The 22703-nt window shown below is 48.6% G+C and overlaps 1 protein-coding gene and 1 long non-coding RNA gene across 6 annotated transcripts in view; one reads left to right on the top strand and one right to left on the bottom strand.

The window, feature by feature from the left end:
- Positions 1-10923, bottom strand: part of sema3fa (sema domain, immunoglobulin domain (Ig), short basic domain, secreted, (semaphorin) 3Fa) — a 47198-nt gene extending 36275 nt beyond the window's left edge. For 4 of the 5 annotated variants that reach the window (XM_062458455.1, XM_062458436.1, XM_062458470.1 and 1 more), the window contains exons 1-2: positions 10638-10923; positions 8520-8675 (exon numbers count right to left, since the gene is read on the bottom strand). In XM_062458455.1, coding sequence (XP_062314439.1) covers positions 8520-8631 — 112 coding nt within the window. In that variant the 5' untranslated portion in view covers positions 8632-8675; positions 10638-10923. Of the gene's footprint in view, positions 1-8519; positions 8676-8867; positions 8964-10637 lie in introns of those variants that run through there. The other variant, XM_062458446.1, reaches the window with a different exon arrangement.
- A 423-nt stretch (positions 10924-11346) lies between these two features.
- LOC134035706 (uncharacterized) lies at positions 11347-12077 on the top strand. The gene is made up of 3 exons (XR_009932365.1): positions 11347-11443; positions 11689-11732; positions 11900-12077. It is a non-coding gene; the product is annotated as an uncharacterized LOC134035706 (long non-coding RNA).
- Positions 12078-22703: the final 10626 nt, after the last annotated feature.

Genomic DNA, 22703 nt, shown 5'->3' with positions numbered 1-22703 from the left:
AACCCTGTCGGCTTGGAGAGAAGTGACAGGTAGGGGCTGCCATGGCAACCGAGCAAAAGCGTCGTCCTTCCTCCGGATCCTCGCGGAAGCTCTCCTCGCAGTGAGACACGTGTTGGCTCCATTTTCTTTGTGCTCGAGAGCACCGAAACAAGAGCTGCGAGGAGACGCAGACACACGCACGCAGACACACACGCGCGCACGGGCGCGGTGAGATAAGTATTCACGTCTGCGCACTCCCCCCTCCTCCTCCTCCTCCTCCTCCTCCTCCTCCCCTGTCACTTTGAATCTGAAGAGAAACACTTCCAAAGAGAGAGAAAACCTATTATGTTCTCTCCCTGTGCCTTTTTTTAACCACAACTGCTGCCATCCCCCCATCCCTCACCTCTCCCCTTCCTCCTCCACTGTCAGTCAGCATCTCAGTTTCGGGGGAGTGTAATTGACTGTAGCTAGTGTCTCCGTGCTCATTTATTATAAACAAAGGACCCCAGTGATCACAGCAGACAGGGGCCTGGTCTGCAGTCTCTACATTCATCTAGCGGGCTTTAGTGGTCCCATCTACGGCAGTTACAGGCTTCATATTTAACAATCTGTGGATAAAAAAAAACGCTAGAAACCTAGCCTCTAGACACCGTGGACGTCTGGATGCTCGGCGCTTGGCGGCTGGGTTCTGCGGCAGGGGAGATATGAGGTGACATTGTGTCATCGAAGCCAGAGGCCCGGACCCTATTTTTATCCTGTCTGTCACATTTCGATCAGGCTAAAAAGGCAACAAACAATACCGGGAGACATCCAGGCACACACACACACACACACATGCACGCGCACATCCACAAATACACGTGGGTACACCCACACAGACAAATCCATCACAGAGTGACTGTCTCTCGCCCCTGCTGAGTGCTGGCCCCCTTAAGCACGGCAGAGAGAGAAACAGACGGGCCATTTATCAAGCACGCCAAAAGAAAGGCCCCCATGTGAAGACAACTATTGTCTACATGTGATATCATTCTGAACAATATTTCAAATTGCACTTGGGGGGAAACCCATAAAAAAAGGTTGATCCGATTTTGCATGGGTGATCCGAATTCGAGGAAGGAAAAAGAGAATTCCTTCGACGCACACATGCATGAATGGATTCATTGGGGCGTATAAAACAACCATCTTAAAACATCATGCTATTACCGTAGTTACCCCCGGGGAGCTACGATGCCATGGGGAGGGCAACTGTTGAGAGGTAAAATGCAGATGAAAAACACAGAGATGGAGTACAGAGAGAAGGAGTGTGAGAATGCGGAGAGGAAAGGCAGAGAATATGGAGAGTGGAAAGGACTGGCAGACACTGTCTATCCTCTTTTGCAGTCACTGACTTGTCTGTCTGTCTGTCTGGGTGTCTGTCTGTCTAAGTGTCTGTCTGTCTGTCTGTCTGCCCGACTATCGGTCTGTCTGTCTGCCTGACTATTGGTGTATCTGAGTAAATGTCTGGCTAAGTCTGTCTGCCTGACTATCTGTCTGTCTGAGTAAATGTCTGGCTAAGTGTCTGTCTGTCTGTCTGCCTGACTATCTGTCTGTCTGAGTAAATGTCTGACTAAGTGCCTGTCTGTCTGCCTGACTGTCTGTCTGGTTGACTGGCTGTTTCAACAGTTCCCTCCATATGCCAGTCCACCACGCTGCCTGATCCAGCAGAAACACACCAGGCGGGCTGATCTCTGAGATGAGCAGATCTGCTCTTCCCCGGAGCAGAGAACAGCTCTGGCTGTGATTAAAATGCCTGACCCGAGCTGCAGATTAGGAATAATAAAAGCAGAATAATTGTGATTTCATTTGGATGGTGTGCGCCTCGGTCTCTGTGGGGAGAGATTGCCGGATGATTAAGCTCTGGGTTCTGGGTTTGTCTTGCTGTCATCTGCTAATGTGAACTACTCCCATGAGTCTAAACCATATCAACCTGCTTTTCATCTCCAAGCCGTTTCCCGTGCCACAAGTTGGGAATACTATGTGCCCCATTGCAACATGACTCAGGACAAGGACTCCCTGGTAACAGAGCTCTGTTGTTGTGTCTCTGGGACTCTCGGTTGTAAATGAGTCTCTAAAAGAGCCGATAGGTCAAAACCTTCTGTCCCGTGCGCGACCCTCTCCACCCTTACCCCACCCGCGCCCCAGTGAAAGTCTGGACCCTTTCGGAGACCACTTAGTCCCCTTCCCCCGTTTTAGCCTGCTAAAACTGGGGAAGGGGACTAAGGGTCGCGCTCCCCCGCTGTGGGAAGCACGCCGGGCCTTTTCCTTCCCCATGCTCCGCCCGGCCTGCCAACCTCTCACCGTGAGGCAGGGGAGAGGGTGTGAGGAGGAGATGGAAGCAGACAGAAAGAGAGACAGGAAGGACACTATATTTAGAGCTCAAGCTGTCACCTTCTGTTTTTCCTCCCTGAATAATCACAGTTTGACAGCACGGATCCTTTCGGAGCAGAGGTTGCTGGTGGATGCACTGCGCCCCCCCCCCCCCTCCTCCCCCACGTCCCCTCCCTCCGCTTCCCACTAACCCCCCTCCTGCCCGCCAGCATCTCCGGAGAGACACAGGCAGCGAGAGGTAATAGTGTTTGCTGCAGGCTTGCGTGCCACCGCCAGCGCACATCGTTCTGTTTTCCGTTTTTAACCTGAATTTCCCCAAAAAACTGAGAGAGAGAGAGAGAGGGAGAGAGAGAGAGGGAGAGAGAGAGAGAGAGAGAGAGAGAGAAGAGAGAGAGAGAGAGAGACAGAGAGAGAGAGAGAGAGAGAGAGAGAGAGAGAGAGAGAGAGAGAGAGAGAGAGAGAGAGAGAGAGAGAGAGAGAGAGAGAGAGAGAGAGAAAGAATGCTGCTGGTCTGCTGATATTCATATTCATATGATATTCATGTGACTTCCATGGTCTGTTGGGTTAGCCTGAGACTGTTACGGCAACCTTCACCTCCAGCATGGATGTGTGGAAAACCCTGACAGGACGCCACTATCAGCGAAAGGAATCTCAGACCGTCCAAGCGACACTGACTCCAGCCTGCATCACCCGAATCCGGCGCCCTCAGACGGAAAACGCTAAACTTAGCAACTCAGTCGACGCAGTAACAGCGCGTCGCAAACGGCCGTCTCTCGTATCGCTGCGTGAACAGATCCCCCTCGTCCTCCACAGGATACCGGGAGGCTGTCAGAGACGCCGCGGCCAAGCACAGCTGGCGCAGCCGTAAACTCGGGGATGGAGAGGAGGCGGAGGACCAGATTAGACATGACACGGCAGCAGATGTGCAGAGTCAAAAAAAAAGGGGGGGGGGGGGGGGAGGGGGCGCGGAGTACCTCCGTCGGTGCAGACGGAGGATAGCAGGCTCTGCTGGGGGATCTGCAGCACGGGGATGCGGGCCACACACCTGCGTGTACGGTGTGCACCGCCACACGGACGGTGTGTCGTGGGGCTGTACCCCCACACGCCATCCTCGCCCCGTCCCCCGTCCCCAAAAAGCTCCCTCGGTGCCCCACCAAGGTGGGGGATTAGGGGTGAGGGGGGTCCACAGGGCCTTCGTGACATTCAGTCGTGCAGTAGGAGATGGGTGGTTATGCAACTAATGAGCAAATTGCAGAGACTTTTCGAGCACTCTCCTGGGAAGCACCTGTTTATGTCGTCTGACGCGGCGGAGCCGAGAGACAAGCTTCCGAACGTTCGCTCGGAAGAAGGGAGGGCTCTGGCAGAGAGAGGAGCCGGGAAAAAAAAAACGCCCAACACGCAGACCCCCGCTGTCGTCCCGTACCTTGCCGTTTTTCATTTCCGAGCCGGGCCAAGGTTACAGAACTGAAGCCGACTGTGGGACACATGCCTCACGGGTTGGCGGGGGCAGGGCTGCTCTTGTACAGGTGGATGCGGTTTCTGTGTGAGTGGTACAGTGTGACTTCCTGCTACGGCGTGTCCGGTGCCAGGGTTCCACACTTGGCAGGGCGTTGTGTTCCGTGTGGGAGGCTTAAGGAGGAGACTTGCCCCCGGTGCGTGGTTCTCTGTTGGCAGGTTAGCCGTGGATAAGCTTTCAGGGGCTCATTGATTGCTCTGCGCCTCTGTGTGTTCTGGCTAAGGTCAATGCCGAGGCACTTATCTCAGTCTCCAGTGTCACAATTGACCCGAATAGGAAGCCAGGAGCCTGAGAGAGAGAGAGAGAGAGATGAGAGACGAGAGAGAGAGAGAGAGAGAGAGAGAGAGAGAGAGAGAGAGAGAGAGAGAGAGAGAGAGAGAGAGAGAGAGAGAGAGAGAGAGAGAGCGAGAGAGAGAGAGAGAAAAAGAGAGACAGGGAGATACCATTCTATTGCTGTTCTATTGGGGTCCAGTCTCGGCACCGGGCACCTGTCTTTGGCTCGGAGACGATGTGTTCGTACACTGACTCCCATCATGCTCTACCCATCAGCAGACACACCAGCCAGGGTATCAGACACCACACAGCCTACGGTAGAGCAACACTACACTGAACTGGAACGCAAAGAGACAGCTCCTCACGGAAGGCACAGATTGCCCCCCCCCCCTCCCCTGAATAGGTTTCCTTACAGTACGGTAACCACTAGAACAGTCAGGGTATGCACGTCAACGCGCACATCTATAATCTAAGCCTATTGTAACTGCAGAGGCCCCAGAAAGTTCATTCGGAGCAGCAGCCTAATTCGCATAATGGGGGGACGAGGGTGAGAGCTGATCTTAGCCGCTAATGTATTCTGCCCCTGACTGCGCAGACAGCGGAGGTGAGCTAACACTGAGCTCTTTGTGCTGCCGTAACAATCATTTAACCATTATGTTACGCCTGGAGGAAAGGGGGGGGGGGGGGGGGGTGGGGAGAGGCCGCGAGGACGAGCGAGGGAAAGAGTACAAAAAAACAGGGTAAGTTGAAACAACCTTGAGATTTCTCGACGAGAAAACGGTCCAATGATAACACCGTCCGCGGCTCTGTCTTTCCTCTGAGCGGTCTTGTTCTCTCATGACGGCCAAAGGTGCTCCCAGGTGTGTTCCTTCCACACCGAAGGGACAAGAAAAACAAAGTTAAACACTCTCAAATGGGAGTGAAGATTGCTCTGACAAGCTATTACTGGTTAATACGCTACTATTCTCCCTCCACCCCCCTCCCCCCAGTGAGAGGGCGGTTAACCCCGTGTGTGCCTGGTTCCTGTTGTCAGGGTCCCGACCCCACAGCCCCCAGCTCTGAAATAGAACGGGATCAGACCCTGTTTGAGGGTAAATATAGGAGCCCCCCCCCCCCCCCCCAGAAGCTGATGCCACTTAGTTGTATTCACTCTATACTGAAGGCAAGGGGTACATCAAATGAATAACACAAGAGGTTAGCCTTTGTTTGTCTTGTAATATGTTACTATGTCGATTCACTTACTCTGAGTTTTCCACGGGGTCGAAACAATGGCTCAGTCAGACACAGAAACAGAAAAAACAATGTCTGTCTCAAAGCCTGCTATTTATTATCTCCGTAAAAGACTCAGAAGCACCCTTTTTAATGTCTAATCGAAAGCACCTCTTCATCGCCCCAACCTCCTCACGTCAATATCCACACTATGGTCTGGTAAGCACCTTTGCAATTCGATTTGATTGTGTATGTTAAGTGCATGCATGTGTTGCTACCCATTTTGCTAAGCCTTGTAAAAGACAGATGCCCAGCAGTCGAGAGCAGAAATTCCTTTGCTACTAGTCGAGGTTTACGCTCTCCTTATCACAAGCCGTAACTCAGAGATCAGCCCTGACGCTGACCCACTGCCTGCTTTATAGACCCCTCCATCATCATCATCGGATTTGGTCAAAGAGGATTAAAACGGTGCACTTCTCAAAATACTAGGATATGTTTTACAAATAGGAATCTGAACTAGAATGATGTTAAACTATCGGGGTGATGGCCCTGAGCCAATGAATAAAAAGGATCCATTCACATTTTAGGACTATGTATATTCCATGTATAAAAAAGCTTCTCTGCAACATGGGCAAGACGTCCTCAGAGCAATTTCTTTCATTTTTTTTCTCAACCATTGTGTAGGAAAAGAATCAGCATGGATCTGCTGTCATGTCAAAAAGGAGTTATGTGATGGCCAGCATGTGACGTGACTCTCTCCTTTGGGCAATCTTTTAGCATGTAAATCCTTAAGCTTTCAGTCATGCAGCGCATGGCTTTTCTCAGATCGGAATAAAAGACACTAGATAAAAAGAGATTTAAAACCATTTCCATGCAAATAGAATAGAATTTTAAAAAATGCTGAGGGGTTTGAAGGGCATAGTGAACTCTTTTTGACTTTAAAAAATGCTTAGTAATTTTTAGGAAACATAAGACATGGTGGAATTTAAACTTAACAAGTGCATTATAGTGTAGAATCATTGAGCCTTAAACTCATTCACCCCAACCTACTTGCCTTATTAATGACTGAAAAAGTAAACGTTCATTTTTACTATTTAGTGTGCATGTCTTTGCCAAGATCCTCACAAACACACTACTTGAAGGGACTAGATAACCTTGATCTTCCTTAATGAAGTAATCGGTTTGCCCTCAAGCTTTTTCTGACTCTCTGTCCCCTCTCAATTCTCAGTAGATAGTTGGGTAGATAGGTCAGGACAAAGTCTACTTTCTCTGATGACCAGCATGCAGATGCCAGTTATTGAAATCCACACTAGTTTAGCAGCTTATTATTAGCATTGACCAAACTCAACTTATGGGCTCTGCCAAAGAGTCCTGACAAAACACAATTAGGTGAAAGGCAGGCTTTAACGGGCCTCCAGTTCTCATAAAGGACAACAACATCCACAATTCTTAAGATTGAGTCTGAAGTGTTTTTAGTTGCAAGGGTCATGGCTGTCTCATTGGTGTTTGGAAACACCTCATCAACACAAAGGAAGATAAAGAGGTTGGTATTATTAGCTAAAGACTTTAGATAGGATTCAGACAGACAGAGATGGAGAGCCTGTGCATGATTTAATAGTTACCAGAGGAGAACAATATTCATTAAAACTCACTACTTTAGAGATGTGTTGCATTTATTATGCCATGCGCACACTTACCAAACTCAGTCAAATTTACTAGACAGCAATTACTGTAGAAACCTTGCTCCCCATTGTTACACATTTAAAAGAAAATGTAAGATAATGATTTGGCTAAACAAGGTTGATAGACTCACAGTGAAGTTTAAAAGCAATTCCACTCAGCATGAGCAAAGCTAGCGCAATTGAAAAAAAAAAAAATTGGCAGCTTATGTTCAATTTTAACAGCCAACTAAGTTGCTCTGTCAAGCATAGAGGTCTCTCAAAAACCAATTAAAAACTAAAAAGGAACTTAATTAAAATAAATAGGAAAGACATTTCCAGCAGTGCAATGTGAAAACCAGCAGACTGTAAAGTGTGTCCAACCTGATTATAGAGGGCAAGCAAGGTAAGCCAAAGCAGGTAAGCCAAAAGAAAAGAGAGACAGAGGGAGTATTGTCTTAAGTACCAAAGCCGATGAACTTGTGTTGGTCCGTCTAAGTTTTCCTCTTCAAATCATAACGCATAAAAGCCATGCTTCTATAGCATGTTTATACTGTATGTAGCTGTCAGGTTATTTGCAGCACCAATCCAATCCACAGATGAGGAATTACATGTGTGACTGATCAATGCATTGTGCACATAATGCATTTTGGATCCTTTATTTAAATATTTTGGTGACTTAAAAGAATAGACTCGAATCTAAGGAAATGGATACACAAAACATGTCATTAAGATGAAACTGATTAGTTGAAGAAAAAGCCTTCCTCTAGGCTATGTTGAGTCTTAACACAGACTACTTACTGCCATCATTCTCCATGTCTGAGAGAAACTTAAAAGCAAGTCAAAGAGAGATCAGAAAACCAGCTTGTCAGTCTTTTCTCACGTGAGAAGACTAGGATTTTAAATAATCTGAGGCTTAGCCAGGCCTCCTCTGCTTAGAGTCACAGGTCCACTTCATGACTACCACTCCATGTCTGTTGTACGTACTCTGATTAGGTTGACAGGGAAATGACAGCGCTCTCGAGAAGGCACCATTAAGACCCCTTTTAAATGTACAGTTCAACACACGGGGCGTCATGTGACACTGAGGCGCATTCATAACATGCTGGGTCTGGGCCCTGGATGTGTGCCCAGCCAAGCGTTAAATCCAACTTGATTTCAGAAGGGAGCCAGGGGCAGACAAAGCCCTGTTTGGAGGACTCTGGAAGCTAGTCTGGCTAATGAAGATGTGCTCTGAACAGCAGAGACAGCCAGCAGCACCTCTCCTTGTTCCCTTCCCCCAGGCAGATAACCAGGGTTCACAGCTGGGAGAGAGTGGACTGACCCACCAGTCTGCCAAGCACAGTTGGCTGTATTGCCCCATTCCCCCCAAAACCCCACAGCCAGGAAGAATTTATGGCCCACCACAGAAGTAAGCATATCCATCTGGGTTTTGGAAGAGTGAGTCATAGCGAGCTGTAGAAAACAACAGGGCCAGGCACAGTAATGTAGAGCATGCGAGTGAGAGTGGGACTTACCTTTGAAGGACAGGAAGACTCGGGGGGCTGAGAGGGGCTCATTGGGGGAGGGCAGCGCCCCTGCTGCCAGGGCCAACAGGGTCTGCAGCCACCACAGGTTGTCCCACAGCATGGTCCCTCTGTTTCCACACAGAGGAGGGGAGAGAATCCTGGAGCCTGGCACAGAAGGAAAGGTCGATGATGAAGTTTCAAATAAACTCGTAAATATAACCTTTAAGTCTTGCAAATAACGTTTTGGGGATATGAGTATGGAGAGTTTGTTGAAAGACACAAAAAGTTGGGATTGGACCTTTTTTAGGGTCAACTTTTATAGTAGGCTGCATGGTTTCAATGACCAAGGACACTCACGATAAAATGTATTCTCATTAACACAGTAATGTATCAAAGGAAAAACAGCTGCAGGTGAAAATGTAGTCGGCCTCAGTCATGCACTATAGTATATCCAGGTAGGACTGAGGTTAACGCTGTAGATAGTCTGAAAAAACTATGGAATTTTGTGGGGCGCGGCTGGTGCTGACATGAGGCTTTGCTCTCCCCCCTTTGCTTTTACTTTGCGTCCATCCTCTGTCTCAGTTCACTCACGAGACAACCGAAACATCCCACGCTGTCAATTATTTTAAGCTCCTCTCTACCGCACTGTCCTCTCATAGGAAAGAAACTCCACCACTAACGCCGATAGCAACAGCGGGCGCAAATCTCGAAGTCCTGAAAAAGGTTTCGGTCAGTTTCGCTTTTAAGCAGCGCGCGGGTTGCCGAGTAATTACATTTTGTCTGGTCCTGCCACGCTGTCTTGACACTATCGCCGACATTTCTGTCGACCAAGTTGCGACTACATGGACAAGTGGGTCCAGTTGTACGTTGTCAAACGTCTTTGGCAGCCAAAGCATTCTTAATTTTTATCTGAAATATACATCACTAAAATGTTCTTCAATATTGATTGAGAGTATAGTGATTATAAGAGTGATAATGATTATACATTTAGAAAAGAAAGTATAGAGCAATTGTGGATAACCAATACTTAAAGAGATTGTATGCAGAAGGGGCGCTTCAATTACGCATGGCGAACTTGAATAAGGCTCATAACCTCGAGCATGAAACGCATCTGGCCAAAGACGCCACTAAATAGGCCTACTGATTTGATTAAGCTGGATGAATGGGCAGAAGAAGAAAAAACGGGGGACCGTGAAACAATATCCACTAGGGTCAAAACAAATTCTGATAAGGTAGGTGTTCAATAGATGTAAAAAGGGAGACGCAACGTCAAATGAACACTAAATAGGACTAATAAAATGCACACATTTTCTCAAGATCACCACACTGAGACTGTAAATAAATGGTTATTAACGGAGCGTGAAGCATATAAATGCTTCTTTAAGACCTGCTTTGCCAATTAATCATTGCTGCAATGACACTTCTCTGCTTGTAAACGGGGGTCAACAGGGTATGAGGTCAAGCTGCCACGGAGGGTCTTAGGATCAAGTTCCTTATAAGTCTTCAGTCCTCAAGGTAGATCTCTGACCATAACATTCTAAATTAGATAATGTAGCCAACATTTTGAATGTGGGGTAGGCTATTCTTATCTAAGAACTTCATGCATACAGTCCAATAAGTAAATAAATGAACAACATTAACCTCTCAGTTGCCAAGACATGCAACATGTAAATGCTTGCATGCATAAACCGAACAAAGAGATTCTGAGTGCTGAAATTAAAAACTGTAACGCTGTTATAACAAGACATAGCGTAGACCTAATCTAGTCATAGTTTTTAGTGAATAGGCCAACTACCGAAAAAATATCATGGCAAATGTAATAAAATAAATACGTTGTAAAGGTGTTTGCACAACCTCCACAGTAGGCTATCATTTAAATAGAAGCGAAGGCAAATGTAGGCTAAAATTATTATAATCTATCTTAATTTTGCTGTTCTTTATTTAATTACCAGTAGCATACACACTTCTTTTATCACGTTTCAACATTGTGTTATGATTTTGTTAGGCTTTTCATCATGTTCGACTAACTCCACTTAACACATGATTAGCCAACTAATCGGTTTGTCAGAGCCAAAAAGTCTAAATATAATCATTTAATATAAAACAGGAAAATTGTATCAGACATACCGGTTCAATGTTATCCTTAAAGAACTACGTTGATTCCAATCATTTAGAAAGCGGCCAACCTGATCCTCGTTCTCTGTCCAATGTAAGCCGCAAAAATCCTCCACGATGACTCGGAAACAAAGCGCGGATCCAATTAAACTTCAGAAAGCCATGAGCCTGTGGTATTTGTCTTAAAATCACCTATGGCAGTAGTGTACAATCCCACTTTTTCATATAGAGTTCCTTGAGGGAAAGGAGTTGTCGAAGTTCAGCAGTGCGCACAACAGCACCCGGTAATGAAGAGAAGACGCATTGGCAGGTGGATACAGTGTGGTCCCCCGTATCAAGACACACCCATAGGGCGGGAACTTACCTTGGCATCAACTGGCTCCGTACCGCCCTAAAATATACCAAAAAAGACTAATGCATCATCTTTCGCTCCCAGGTAAATAATTAGAAAACCATATAATCTTTAACGCCACACTATTTGAAGGTGTGCGTTACGGGAACATCATTTGAATTAAGCCGAAAATATCATACAATGGAGAAAGAACCTACTTTGGATGAGAGAAATCGCTAGGCTATACAGTTTTAGATGTCGTGGTTGTGTGAGTTAATTCGCAGCGCATCGGATTATTTTAGATTTGCCTGGATTTTAAAAGAAACGTCATGAAATCCCATCTGGATCATTGATTTGAAAATATTTTAAGTTGTTGTGGTTTTCCTCCCCCACCATTTTTTTTTATCAGTGAAGCACAACCATGATAACTACGCAGTGTGAGTCGAGGGAGTAGGGAGGATCATGTGGACAGGTTAGTGGACGCACGGTCAGAGCGTAAACACACCTGCTGCCCTGGTAGCGGCAACCATGGTGGGTCTATCAATCGACAGGATCGGTTAGAAAGTACTTTGACATGGGCTCTAGGACGAAACTAAGTAGGCTATGCTCATACCAACATAACTTTGAATACCGAGACAAATCATTTCTACCAATGATTGCAAGTTAACCTACAAGTATAAAATCTTGTGTCTGAAAGTGGAGATTTATGACAGGACATTTTTATCTTTACAGCCTGGCTGGAACCTGGAATGTGGGCACAGGTGTGCTTCACAGAGGTAACTGTTGAAGAACTGCCAAGATGCAGATAAGAGAAATTGCGTCCAACACCTTGTCAGAGAACCATTTTTAAACAATGATAGGTATCTAAACTATTCACAGGCACAGTGAGCCAGAAATACTGTACAAATCTTAACCTTCCTCCTGTTCTTACTGGAATCTTTAGCTATCCATCTAGGTGCAGCAGATGCCCTGTGTACAAACACTAGGGTCAGATGCTGGGACATCTGGACTCCTGTCCAGAGAGAGGGAAGGGGCAGAACTATATTAACTATACAGTATGTACTTATCAAAAGATACCTATAAAGGCTACTCAATCCTATGATACACAGATTACAGTGCATAAAAATTGAGAGAAAAATTATTTCCCCTTTATCTCTTGTCCAGAGAGAAATATGTATTTCAAGCAGAAGTCTCCAGGACAAGGTCCATGACCAGGGTGCGAATTACGGGGGGGGGATTGGGGGGCCTGACCCCCCTAATTAAGACTTGGACACCCCCCCCCCCCCCCAAAAGAGGTAAAAACAACAGGTCAGGCGGGTCGATACACGCCCTGGAGAAGAAGTTGACCCCGCCCGATTGTCATTGTGTAATCCGCACTCTGTCCATGACCACGTCCTGTCCTCAAGGAGACACCTCCCCGTGGATAGTCTCTGACCAGACCATGGGGCAGCTGGCAGGGAGACAGCAGGGGAGGATTGCGACTTTTAACTTTTTAATTTCACATTCTGTTGGGCTTTCTAAACCGGTTTTGGGAAAAGGGAAAACACTTATCACATCTGTCTGTGGAAAAGAGCGGGCTTCCGAGGGGTGACCTCGTGCTTTGATATGTGCAGCAGAGAGGAAGAGACTCCAGAGCCATAGATGAAGGTCATAAAAACACGTTTTTAAATTTCCCCTGCCACTCACTAGCAGGAGGGTCTGAGAAACCAGTTTCTCCCACACGAACACACCCACACACATAAGGTGCAAAGGAGCCTTTTATTGGAACGGTGGTATACATCTCTGGTCTTGCAATCATGGCAAAAAAAAAAAAACAGGGTCTCCTCTCCCAAACACACACCCGTTCAGACTGGGGTTCCACCCCTGCTTGGTACAGGCTCCGTCGTCGAGGATGTAGTGGAGGTGGCTTGGTGAACGCTTGCCCTTCGCGTGGGACCACCTCACCGCAGGAGCGTGGTGTCTGCTTGCACCTGTACCCCCCCCCCCCCATCGCTGGCCCCCGTTCGACTGTCTCATCACTCTTCCTGCCCTCTCTGTCTTTCAGTCACTTCCTTCCCTCTCGTCGTCCCCCCCCTCTCTCTCTCTCTCTCTCTCTCTCTCTCTCTGTTGGGGCTAACAGCTGTCAGTTGTTCTCTCTTGTCTAGTTCCTTTTTAATCAACGTTATTATTTCCATCACCCAGGCCAGTGAAGTTCTGCCATCTGTCACTAGCTTGAGACAAGAGCAGAGTAATTACCCAGTCCTGGCTCTGTCAAACATTTGCCTTCACAAAAGTCCTTTAAGCTTTCCAATTTTGTTTCTGGAGGCCCAGTCTTCAGCAGCCATTTGAAGAGGGAAGTTCCATGGCAGCAACAAAGCTATGAGGAAAGAGAAGTTTATCAAAAGAAGACCAGAAGGGAGAAGTCCATCAATGTGTTGATCATTTATATTGAATTATGTGAGCTGGCATGTGTTTCAGTTGGACTGGGAATAATGATTAGATGCTAATTTAATTCCAGTGGAAAAAGTATGGACACTTGCATTTAATAGTGGACATCCAAATAGAATATATGCTCATATTTAAGGACAATATTATTTATTGGCCGCTAACAACATTGTCCTCTCTCCTACCACACCCTTCCCTTAATCCCCCGTCTGCAGTCGGATCACAATGATAATATCACACTTTTATTAAACAGTGAGAATGCGTTCCTGTCTCTGATCTCCAGTAACTGGCACCGTTGGAGATAGAGAATGACCATGTCTTCCGAACACTCGTTAGATCCACCGGAACGAGAGCCTGGGGGAATATAAACCAATGAATACCCAGGATGGTAGGGGTTATTCCTCCAGATGAATTTGATTACACTTGATGAATTTTCCCCTGACCTTGTGCCATCCACACAGAGGCCGATGACTATAGCAGACGTGGAAAGTAATTTGTAACAGGCTGTGACAACCTTAACCTCTGTTGGCTTAACCACAACTCCGGGAGGTTATTAACTCACATTTATTATTAATGAGGTGAGGGTACAATTGCACTCACGCGGATGTAAATGAGACAGATTGGCATGAACACACACCTGGCCCCATGTAGAGTATTAGGGCACACCGAGTCTCCCATCAGCCACACACATCCAGTTCCCTGACACAGCCTGTGCCCCAGCCCTCCCTTTGGGTCAGAGCCTCTGTTGAATTTAATGAGTGAACGTGTACTCATCCCTACACCTGAACGGGAGAATTGTTACCTTTTGGTGAGATAAGATATTAAAATTTCACACTCTTTCGCCACGCTTTGACTAGTATAGCAGCACTCTCATTAGCATTTAAATGGGAAAAAGATAAGACTGAGGTTGGCAGAGTCATATTTCCACCACAGGGCTTGCAGACAACGAAGGGGAACTTGAATGTGGCCTTTTTCAAACTTGGGCTGTTGTTAAGAAGTCAAGAACGGAAACACCGTCACAATAGCTGTATTAGCATTTTGAGTAACTTTTAGTTTGAGAAACTCCATGAGATCTTAAAATTCAGTGAGAGCATGGTATTGCGTAACCTTCGCCTTACTGAGTGTTTTTGAATCTCCTGTCCGCTGTGTTCATTGGTGTGTACATTTTAAGGGACAGCGTCAGAGAAGAAGCCCTGCTGTTAGCACATAGCTCATGGCCCTGATTTGATCAGCCACCTTCTCCCAACTCCCTGTTTCTGTTTTGCAGAGCAAGCAACATGAATGTTCAACGCTGGGAGAAACACAACGGTTTGAGAGGAACCCAATACACAAACTGTTCTCAGTCTGTACCACAATTCACACACAACATGCCCTCTCACGTACTGGCGTGAAAGATGCCAGGATTACAAGGATTAAACTGAACAGTTCTGGGATTGGACCTTGCCAATGTTTCTCTTAGTCAGATCAAAAAAGTCCAAGTGATTCATTTGTCAAGTGCACGGTACAAACGTGAGGTCGTTCTGAACAATGGTATTCTCCGGATGTGGCTCACCACAGCTATGCTGTCTAGCGGCAGGGGGAGCATTCGTAGCGATCCCCCGGTATTTGAGACCGACTCGATTTTCTCTCCTCAAGTTGGACCGTGACTCAACTCTGGGCTTTGCGCGAGTTCAAACAGGACAGCTGCTCTTTTTAAATGACACAAGTCTGTCTCTTTGTATCGGCGTCGGTTTCGCGGCTCCCTGGGAAATAAGGGGATGAGCGCAGCTGTGGTGGGATGATTTGGGATGAATCAGAGGCTGTGTCCTATGAGGCTCCGGAGGGTCTGATCCATCCCAGCGCGCCCGTACGACGCTCTTTCAGTTCCTGTCATGCAACCGGAGGAGCAAACGGATTACATTATGTCAGCATCTCGCTGTGAAAGTGTCCGGCGAACACTAACAGTGGTTGCACATTGGGCATGGTTTCTGGGGTTGAACAAGCCTCCGTGCTGGTGCTGTATACCTGCGGTGGTTTGGTTGTGTAATCGTTTTCCCAGCGTTGTTGGTCCCTTCCCCCCCAGGCCTGTTCTACAGTCTCCTTCCTCACCCCCACCAAACCACAGCTCCCCCGGCTGAGGGGGAGACGGAGGACAGGCACAGGAAATGACTCGGGTTTGATTCCACAGGTCACTTAGCAGGAAGCGGTCAACTGCTCTTATTCAAGCTACTCCAGCAAAGTCTGCTCTAACAGTTTGGGGGTAATAACTCGGAGCTGAGAGTGTACAGCATTGAAGACAGTAATGGCCGTGCTTGTCTAGTGGGAGATTCTCTGCTATGTCCGTCTCTGCTTGGTTCTAACGTGCTGTCCTCTACACCAGCATGTCCGAAATAATCAGTGTGTCCATCTTTGATTCACTCCTCCTTAATGTCTCTCCCAGGACCTGATGCCATGCCTGGCAGTTGATCCTGCCTCCCCTCCCTCCCTCTTATCCCTTCCTCCCCTCCCCTCGCTCTCTCCCCTCCCTCCTCCTGTCACCACCTCCTCCGATGAGGCCGGGAAACAGGTGGCTGTGTGGCACAGGGAAGACGCAGACCTCACAGAATGAGCGTGTGCGTGCAGGTGTGTGTGTTTATGAGTAAGTTAGGGAAGGAGGGGAGCGTTGCAGCTTTTCCACATCCCAAACCTTGATCCTGATCCAGGACTAACCAGAGCATAGCCAATGTCTTCACTGGCAGGAATGACCATGCAGGATACATAAAACTCCAGCACAGAAAGAGAGTTATGACTGATTCATAACGCAATTCCAGTCGAAACACTGTGACGTAAGATTGGAACAGAAACTTTCTCTGATCAGTACATAATTAACGACGTAATTTAGACTAAACTTAAAGAATCTCAGTAAACAAACCAGACAATTGCCTCGTGTGTCTTTCACTGATGAAGAAAACCCTCCCCACACATCTGTTCCTGGAATTTCCCAGCTACTAGTTGTGTTGTGAGGGATCCTATTCTCTCTACAAAGTAGTCTGGAGCCTGTGTGGCGCATCGAGTGAATTTTCCGAATGTCTCTTTCACCATGGCTTAGCGCTCAATCTAATTAAGTGTGACAGTGTCGTCAGAGTGATGTCACAACCTCCGATGGTTTCTCAGCGAGTACAAGTCCTGAGATGGTTATCTCAGTCATCTTCTCCATCCTATCTCCTCTCCCACATGCATTGGAAATTGACAGTATAACCCTCACCCTGCATCACACAAACATCACTGCTCAGTCTGGGTCAGAGTTGAAAAGGTCCCCGTTGTAACCATCAGCGTCTGAACACTGGCTTTTCCAGGCGCACCAATAACACTACAGCCCTTCCAATGTCCCACGTAAGGCCAATATAACAATCAATGTTTCAAAGAAAAACCAACAACCGTATGTGCACCGCTATGCACGCTAAAGCAAGTTCACTTTGTTACATAACGTTAAGGTATGTGAGGTTTCGTGATGAATATGTCCGTTGATTTACTGTGCCAGGGTTGGAGGGGAACAGCCTCCTGACATCTGTACAGTTCATCACCAAGGACAGAGGCCCACCCTCAGCCCCATACATCTGCCTTCACATGGCAGTTACGCTTCCTAATGCTGCACTAATAAGCGGTAGCCTCGGTTTTCGAAACCAGCGCTGCCAGTTAGTCGTCAGCCAAGGTAAACCAACCCAACGCTCTCGTCCTGAAGCTGTGAAGCTGTCAGCTGGGGATTAGCCTGTACTGTATGCAGGCGCACCGCTGCTCTGTATCCTTCCACACCACAATAAAACACCCTCTGACAGTCCTCCCCCCCCTACCAACGAGGTGTGCTGAAAACCACCGCGTCCAGCCAACTAGCTTTGGACCAAGATGGTGGAGCTTTGTGTGTGCGTTCATGCGGGCGTGTGTGTGTGTTTGGATATTGGAATGGAGAGGTCTGCTCACAGTGGTTTGGAACATGGAAGTCTTCTCAGAGCCTTCACTTTTACCCGACTTGTAGAAAGACATGGAAAGGGGACAGCTCAGCTCCTTACTGTTGGTGTAACTGAGTGAGAACCGTGAAACTCACTCCTCAGGTATGTATGAGGCCACCTGCGTCAAAGAAGAGCTTTTCTTTGGGATAGTTGGTAGTGGTCGCGCTTGGCAAGTCGGAGGCCGAGCGTTCGAATTCCCGTGAGTGGGAACTACCTTGTCAGACGGAGAGTGGCTACGGCTCTTCCAGACCCGTCACACTGGGACTAAGCAGCATCTGTTGGTGACGATGGTCATAATTTGGCTGTAAATACGATCAATCTAAAGACTCGGATTTTGGATACAAAATGATCCAGCGTCCAGGTTTTTGTAATGAGTGGAGACATTGTGTCTGGAAAGTCCGTTGCTGTGATGTGGCCACGCACCGTTTGGCTTGTTTCTGTTCCCTGTCAGTTTCCCCATGTGTTAGTGTTTCATTGTTCCTCCACGCTTCCTCTCTGCCTCTGTTGGCTTTCCACAAGGGCTGTCGTCTTAAAGGGATGCGTGACAGGGCCCGTTGCTCAATCTCTGGAGTTGGACCAATCACAAGCCGGTGTCGAAAAAGCAGAGCGTGCTAATCCAGGCGGGAGACGGCTTCAGGCCCCCCCCCCCCCCCCCGGGGGGCCTGTCAGAGACGCCGGCCCGGTACGCAGAGGCTCCACGTCAAGAGCACGGACGCTGGAGCGCAGACGACAGGCTCATCTGGTGAACAAACCCCCTGCCCCCCCCCTCTCTACACAAGCGCCCCCCCCCCCCCCCCCCCCCCCCCCGAATGAAAACGCAGCTTCGCCGCGGACCCGGCGGTACGTGAAAGCGGCGCGCCTGTTCGCGAGGACGTCGGGGGGCCGGAGCTAAAGGTGACAAGCTAATTTTCAATCAGGCAAATGAGCTGTTAATGAAAGGGGGCCCGTCGAACGCCAAGGCTGGCGGCCCGCACAGCTGCTGATGGATGAGCTGACACCTCCCCGGCTCTCTACGTACTAATAGTAAGGCTGCGTACGCACGCACGCAAACACGCATGGGGCTCACACCCATGTCGACTCTTAACACCTTTGCCAGGCCACACACATGCACACACGACCCTCCCACTCTCTCCTCGATGCCGCGGCGCAGAAGGCAGCGACACATGCAGTCAAGGGGGGGGGGGGGACCTGACTGGAATAGAGACAGCCACCAGACAGACCTAGGCCGCTCTGGGAGAGGTGGCGCCCGTCACCGTGGAATGGATCTCATTAAAAGGGGGCCCCGGGTCACACTTTGATGGACAGGGGAGATGTCAGTCATCCGCCGGGGGTGGATTAGCACTGAGTCACAGCCGACCCCCCCCCCCCCCCCCCCCCCCCTCCGGCCACCCCTCTGTCACCCCCCCCATGAGAACACACGGCATACCAAGTGGGTCCACGCAGACTCTCATGTGAGACCCCCCCCTCTGTCATCCGCACCCGACAGTCACAGATACTAAGCTGCGTGTTCGGCTCCCGACACATCCTCCGGGCCTGGAGCAGGGGGGGAGGTGTGGTACCAGTTCAGCCCAGCTTCCTGGTCTGGGAGCTGGACGACTGGAGCTCGTCTGCCCCCTCCCCCCCACCACATCTCCTGTCTGCACCCCCTACCACCCGCCACTGCAGCCTCGGTATTTTCATGAGCCTTACAATCTAAACACTTTGCCGCAAGTCAAACAAGCAGGCCGTTTCCAAGGCCGCTAGCATCAATTTTGACCTATCCGAAACTCGAACCAGACCTTGTGCTGTATACCCACGCCACCACCTCTTGACCATTGTTATCCCCAGAACCACATACTTGGAGAATGGTTTGCGATATTCCTAACAGTGTTCACATACTCTTCCACATTGTGGTGATGTTCCTCCGGCTAATGCTGGCAGCGTGACCCTGGCCTGTCCTCGCTCCTGCCTCTTGTAGGACAAGTGATCGTGTAGCCTCCTACTGTATCACTGCATTCCCTGGAGATCAAGTCTCTAACAATAGACCTCTGGCACCATGCCCAGGACAGGAGCGTGGGTGGCGAGCAGGCGGGCGGGCAGCGTGATTGGTCAATCCTCAGGACTCTGCGAACCTTCATCTGACTCCTCAACCAGACCACAGAAACCGTATAGGAGATGAAGTATTTGACATGACCTTTAGTAAAGTCGCTATGAAATGATCCTTTTAGATAACATTTTCCAATGATATTTACGTTACTTCGTAATATATACCATTCAACAATTTGTTTGATGGTTCGTTATTCATGAGTTCATGACCAAAGAAGGGTTAAGATGGATGACTGTTATCACGTAGTGTCTCCAATAAAACGGCATTGAGTGGAAGTTAGGTGAAGGTGACTGCTGCGCTGGATCCAGATGGCTTATATGGATTATAAATGAACTTACAAATGGCTTATAAAGGTCTTGTAAATGAATATGATCATAAAGTGTTACCAGCCCATTTGAATAACATCTAAATCCATGGCTAAATCCAGAGCTGTCATCTACAGCAGTTGTTCTGGTTCTTGGCAGGGACTCATCCAACCTATTTCGAGAGCCGAGAGAGATAATGACTTAGTTACGAGCGTATTCTGTGATGATGCCTCGAAAACGGGCGTCTCTAACTGTTGTCGTTTAGTCGTTTGGCACCTTATTCCCTACCACTGGTAGACAAGAACAGTAATACTCATTCATCACCCAGCAGCTTTCAGTGTGTCATACCGAACTTCGTGCGTCTAGCCTGACAAAGGCAGAGAAATGTTCAGTCATGCCCCGTGCCCAGTTACAAGTATCAACAGAGCCGACACGCCAGTCATGCGCCCAGCTCCCGGGGAGGTGTTAACGCCCGTGCCATAACACACATAGCACTTTCACCGGCCACACCCCTGTTCACACTTACTGTCGCAGCAAAATAATGTATTTGCGATAACGTCGAAAGATTTCGGGCCTCGAATCATTCAGAACACGGTTATAGAAAAAGCACATGCAGACTGTGGACTTGGCTGTGCTAACGTCCTACAGCGCCATGCACACTGATCTGGAGCTTGTAGATCTATTAGAGAGAGAGAGAGAGAGAGAGAGAGAGAGAGAGAGAGAGAGAGAGAGAGAGAGAGAGAGAGAGAGAGAGAGAGAGAGAGAGAGAGTCAAAGAGAGAGGGACAGAGAGATAGAAAGAGTCAAAGAGAGAGAAGAGGAGATAGATAGATAGATAGAAAGAGTCAAAGATAAACAGGGAGGGAGAGAGAAAGAGAGAGAGAGCAGAGCAGAGCGCTGAGGTGTACTCCACGGTGACAGAGAGGTCAGAGGTGATCAGCAGAGCCTGGGTATTAGCGTTACCTTTCTGAGGGATTATGACATTTTTAGGGCTGGGGAATGTGATCCCTCCCCTGAGTGGCCTGATGTGGCCCGCCTCCAGAGGTGCTCGGGATCGGGGTCAATCTGCCCTGACGTGCCCTCTCACCTCCCTGCCGCTCCCTTCCGTCTCTCCCCCTCTCCCCCCCCCTCCCTTATATAACCTGAGTTGTGTGGGTATTTGTAGGAAATACCTTATGTGGAGAGCCACCATGCGCTTTGTTTTCCATTTCAAATGGCCTCACGGCGGAGATGTGTGGCTTTGAGCGGCTGCTCTGATGTCATGTGTTTTTCCACAGACTTTAGATACACCGTGCGTTGTATCATCACTGTGAAGTCTGTCCTGGGCGCAGGTTTTTTTTTTTTTTTGCGTGAGAGATTACAGGTCACTTGTGCTAGGTTAGCACAGTGTGGAAACAGCCCGAGGACGGGAACAGCTTAGCCCCTCAACACACAGGTGGGGGAGAGGAGCTTCCTGCACTGTGACACAGGACAAATGAGGAATTGACTAATTTATGAAGGGAAATACAAAGCATCCGTAATCACAGCAACATTGCTAATCCCTTCCCTAAAACAGCGGGGGGTGAACCTGTCGCCCCTTAAAACACAGGCCCCCCTGGAGCACAAAGACCCCCTGGCAGCCCACTGAGGCCTGACCATGGTCAGGGGTAGGGGGTGGTGAGGGGAGGGGAGGGAAGGGAAGGGGGATGTTGATTCAATGCTTCGTTACCCTAACAAAGACCTCCGACACTCTTTGATGGTCAGGAAACTGGACCGCAGATTGACTTTGAGGCTGGCTGAGTGGAGGGAGGGGAGCAGGAGAGGGAGGCACTGGACTAACAGAGAAATAGTCGAAGTTTATTGACAACCGGATCCTCCTCTGTCACGAATGTACAGCCAGAGGAGCGGAGCGCGTGGCCTCGTGTCGAGAGCTCCTCCAGTAGGAACCAGTCAGTCTCTGAGGGACCTAGCTGTCATTTAGGCCTCCACAGAAGTTGAAAAGCAAGAAATACGAAAAGTATCATGAGGATAATTATATATTGTTGCTTACTGCAGCAGTATTGTACGGTGTGACTTGGTTGCCAGGGTTTTTCTAATTAGCATCACGTTTCGGTAATGAGGGACGCACATGTACGTAAACTGTATGTCGGCTGTCATTAGCGAAACGTGATGCTAATTAGAAAAAAACTGGAGCTGGAGAGCCTGTTTGTAATAATAGCCCCATTAGCAGGGTGAGGCTGATAAAGTAATCAAGCTCCAGTCCCCTTACAAGTCGTCTCTCTGGCCATGCATCTCTCCCCCGCCTGTCACTCACACAGATATCCCTCTCCGGCAATCTCGAAAATCAGCTGTCATCGCCGCTAATACGAAGCGACTGCTAGTTGCCATGAAGGGAAATCGTCCACGTCTTTAATGTCACTCCTCATTAGCGGGGAGGCAGAGGCAGGTAAGAGAGTTTCCCTTCCAGACCGTGCTCCGTGTGAACCCCAGCCTCCTCGGCGAGGGCAGCCTGCCCTCCGTTCCCTTCCAGCAGGGAGGAGGGCCAATCTTTTAGCCCTGGAGGGGCTCCCACTCCCAATAAACAAGCAATTAAAACATGGGGGTTGGTGCCTCTCGCTGCAGGAATGGCCCGTGAACTGACAGCGGGAGGGTCGACTTCTGCCGACTTCTGCCGTCCTGTAATTGGCTCTCTCTTTTCTTCCCCCCCTCCCTTTGGCATCCGAAAGTTATAAACAACAGTTGCTTCCTGTATTTTTATGACGGGTAGTGTCGGGCTTCTCTCTGCTCGGAGCTCGTCCTCATCTCTCTCTCTCTCTCCCCCGCCGCCTCCTCGGCGTGAATGCTGCCCGGGTCAATCATCCACCTCTGGGGAGACACCTCTTTAATATTAATGGCGCATTAGCCGCTTTCTGCCTGACATGCCGTTCACCCACAGCGAACAGAGGAGAGCGGGACATCTCGTATGAGGACGCATCGCGCCTGACAGCCC

Source organism: Osmerus eperlanus, chromosome 1 (genome assembly GCF_963692335.1).
Source record: "Osmerus eperlanus chromosome 1, fOsmEpe2.1, whole genome shotgun sequence".
Lineage (NCBI taxonomy): Eukaryota > Metazoa > Chordata > Actinopteri > Osmeriformes > Osmeridae > Osmerus > Osmerus eperlanus.
The sequence above is the reverse complement of the archived record's forward strand: the minus strand, read 5'-3'. Positions and strand labels throughout refer to the sequence as shown.